The 3728-nt window shown below is 41.5% G+C and overlaps 1 protein-coding gene across 1 annotated transcript in view; it reads right to left on the minus strand.

The window, feature by feature from the left end:
- Positions 1-2602: 2602 nt before the first annotated feature.
- Positions 2603-3728, minus strand: part of LOC109287132 (homeobox protein Mix.1-like) — a 3430-nt gene continuing 2304 nt past the window's right edge. Inside the window, exon 3 of the mRNA XM_019502097.1 lies at positions 2603-3653. Coding sequence (XP_019357642.1) covers positions 2694-3653 — 960 coding nt within the window. The 3' untranslated portion in view covers positions 2603-2693. The remainder of the gene's footprint in view (positions 3654-3728) is intronic.

Raw genomic sequence — 3728 nt, forward strand, 5'->3', positions numbered from 1 at the left:
GCTAGGGTCTGGAACCAACTTCCAAGAGAGGTGGTGCAGGCTCCTACCCTGGGGGGTTTTAAGAGGAGGTTAGATGAACACCTTGCTGGGGTTGTTTGACCCCAGTACTATTTCCTGCCATAGTAGGGGGTCGGACTAGATGATCTGCTAAGGTCCCTTCCGACCCTAGAAACTATGAAACTATGTTTCTAAAGACTGCATGGGAGACAGTACTTCTGTTCACAGTCTCCAGTGTATTTGTTGGTCTTTTTTTGCAGGTAAAATTTGGACTTTTTACTCCCTCGGGTGTTGGAACTAGAGGGAAAGTTTTGACCAAATACTTTCCATTAAAGCCATCAAACTTCTGGAGAATTCCATCCCAATACTTGGTGCCTAAAATACATGTGCTTGGCTTGTGTTGTTTCCTCTTTCAGATAAAAGCTCTACCACAACAGCTTGACCATAAATTCACCTAACTCAGTGAATAAACTATAGAACCAGCCACAGTTAGACATTATGGGAACTACTGATTAGGGGGAAGAGGCAGGGAAAAAAACTCAGCCCTGTAAGCCACAGAGTAATTCTCTAGGTATGACTCTAGTTTTAGTCTATTCACCCCAAAGCATTGGTGCAACTTCTTCTCAGAAGTTATTTAGAGTGGGATTAGGATCATTTAGCAGAGGGCACTACTACAAATCTATTCCTCCAAACTTCTTGCCGGAAAGCTCCCATGCAGCTGAGCATTGTGATACCTAGAGTGAAGAGCTCCTGCACTGCTCCTCTGGCTCTTCTGTTATATGCATCACACTAGACATACCGACTGCTAAAGAAAGTTGTAACCTTATTCAGGTCTCAACTGTGATCTGTTTTTATACATGTCTATCCACTCCAATTTAAGTTCATTTCACATAACAAACCTGAAAGCTACTTCAAAACAAAACAAAAAATCCCATCTGAGCTGCCAAATGCAAACAAAAAATCCAAATGCAACCCACCCATCTGAGCTGCCTTTTCCAGCTGCTCATACACCTTTTAGCAGGTTTCTTCATCAGCTCATGGGCTTATCAGCATTCCACTTCTATTACTGCCCAAAGGCTCAGCAGGAGAGAACAATAGGCCAAAAGAAACCAGGACATTATTTAAATAGTGTCTAAAAATGGTCTGGGACAATATTTGAAGCATCAAATATGGTACAATTCAGGTGAAATTGTATCTTGTAAAATTTTAAACAAATGCTATCTAGGGAGCAGAATGCAGAAGCAACCCCACCACCAACCCGGAAACACATCAGTCCTTAAACATTTAACCCTTAGAGGTACATAGCAAAGCACTTAGTTACATATTGGTCAAACAGACTTTTCTTGAGGGTTTTGTTGTTTTTGTTTCATATGAAGCAAGGATTTCTTAGGGTGGTATCTGATATTGCACCAGCTAGGTAGCTGGGATAGAGTTAGACAAAAAGCTTTCAAAGGCATGACATTCAGTGTCTTGCCTTCGGAAGCTTTTGTCTAACTCTATCCCAGCTACCTAGCTGGTCCAATATCAGATACCACCCTAAGAAATCCTTGCCTCCCTCAATTTCTGGACCATTACAGCTTTCAGACAGGACATTTGAAACAAACTTTATTAAAAAAAACAAAAAACAAAAAAATCAGCATTCAATGAAGTTTTAAAAACAAAGTTTATTGAAACAGTCATGTGCAATCATAAATAAGTCATTACAATGCATGCAGCAGTAAGTAAATAGTACTTAGTATTTTCATGGTACTTTTCCTGTTCAAAACTGCTGGATTACACTTATCACAACTATACCCATTTTACAGAAGCTTTGCTTACAAGTTTGACTTTTATTTAATAAAAGTAACAAAGGAACCCATTTAATATATCTTAAAATCTAAAAACATTTCAAAGAAGCCATAGCTACTTCTTAAACCCCAAACAGCATTTCCATGTGCAATTTCAAACAATATCAGGTCATCCTGGTCACAGCCTTGTTACTTCATCAGCCAGGTACCAGTCTCCCCCAGTGCATATACCCACTAAGTTCAGGCTCCCGTAAGAATTCCTTTGACTTCCTCAAATTCAACAGAATTTAGACAAATGGACTAGCATTGGCCTGAACTAAAAGCACCCTTGATAGGAAACATCTTCCCTTCTCCCTTAAATCCCAAAAACAAAGACCTACAGAAGTGTTTGGGGAAATGGTACATTTCCCCAAGATATTTTGAAATGAACAGAAAATTCATTTTGAACATGAGCTGTTCACACTAGATATATTAAGTTCTTCAACTGAGAGAAGTAGTAAGCCCATAAAACCCATCCCATAATCTCACCCCTGCAGTCAGAGATAACCTAGTTCAAATGTGAAAAGCTAGACTGAACTGTTTGCGAACAATCTACAGACCAAGAAGCTGGTCAGTGAAAATGTGGTGGCTAATTATAATCAAACATGTGCCAGGGCATCACAAGCAGCTCCTTGACAGTTCAAATACAAAAAACTCCACTACTCACATGTAACTTAATTGTTCTTTGCTAGCATCCTTGCAACCTGTTCGCAGCTCTCCACTCACTTCTCCCCACATACGCGTGCGCACACACACACACACACACGCACGCACACACACGCACACACACACAACACGACACCCAACCCTCACTATTCTGAGACTTTTTTCCTTATTCAGAAAACTAATCATGCAAACAGCCGCCTATTTTCATGTGTGACCCAAGTGACAGGTTGCATATTGGCTACCAGAAGAGAAGGCATAACTTCTATCACTACCCTGCCCCCTCTTCTGCTCAAGCAGCAGATCAAGAGTAGCTCCAAATAATTCATTTCTCACATTTGTCCAATGATAGTCAAATTCGTGTACAGGCTCCTGTGATGGAACTAAGGCAGTCAGTGTCCCCTGAGATGCACTCTGACATTTTTCAAATGCTAAAGGAGGAACAGAAACAACAGGTAAGTCAATGTCACTTAGTAAACTGCACTTAACCTGCCCAGACTCCATCTTTATTTGCGGTTCTCCTTCTTCACCAGCACTTAAAATGGTACTTTTAAGATGAGAAGTGCTTGCATTGATATACAAACACTCATCAATTGTTCCTGGGCTAGTGTTTGGAGAGACAGGCATCCTGTACATATTCTCTTTAGCAGCTGGATACTGGTAATCTTGTGCATACTGCTGCCCTCCTAGTTTTAGAGTTGCTGAGGACTGGAGAAGATCTCCTTCTGTGTAATAGTCTTCAAGTAAGGCTTTGTTGTATGGATGTTGTTGCACTGGTTGCAAAGGAAACTGGATCTGGGAAGAATTCCCAGTGGGGCCTACACTGAACTGAACTCCATTTGCCATGTAATCCAAGTTGTGGTTAACTGAGGGCTGGATTGGGCTTCCTGCCGCATATGTGTTGTCCGAGCCCCTGAAGTGAGCATCAGACCCAGAAAATTGCTGCCCAGAATACTGCAAGGGTTGGCAAAGAAAAATTTGATTGGTCCTTGCTAGATCTGGCTGCAGATTAGTGAGATTCTGATCAGGCGCTGGATCATGCATCGTTCTTGGGCTCTCTTGGCCCAGGTGGGCCAGCTTCTGTTTGCCACACTCCTGTCTGAAAGTGGCAGAAGCTTCTGCCTTCTTGTGATTTAGCTGCCTGGCTCTTCTGTTTTGAAACCAAACCTGGGAAGAAGCAGCAGAGAAGTTAAAATAATTTCTGACAGAAGCACCCTTAAAAAAAAAAAAAAAAAAAGCGGG

This window comes from Gavialis gangeticus, unplaced genomic scaffold, assembly GCF_001723915.1.
Source record: "Gavialis gangeticus isolate Ggan-Ray unplaced genomic scaffold, GavGan_comp1, whole genome shotgun sequence".
NCBI classification, from domain to species: domain Eukaryota; kingdom Metazoa; phylum Chordata; order Crocodylia; family Gavialidae; genus Gavialis; species Gavialis gangeticus.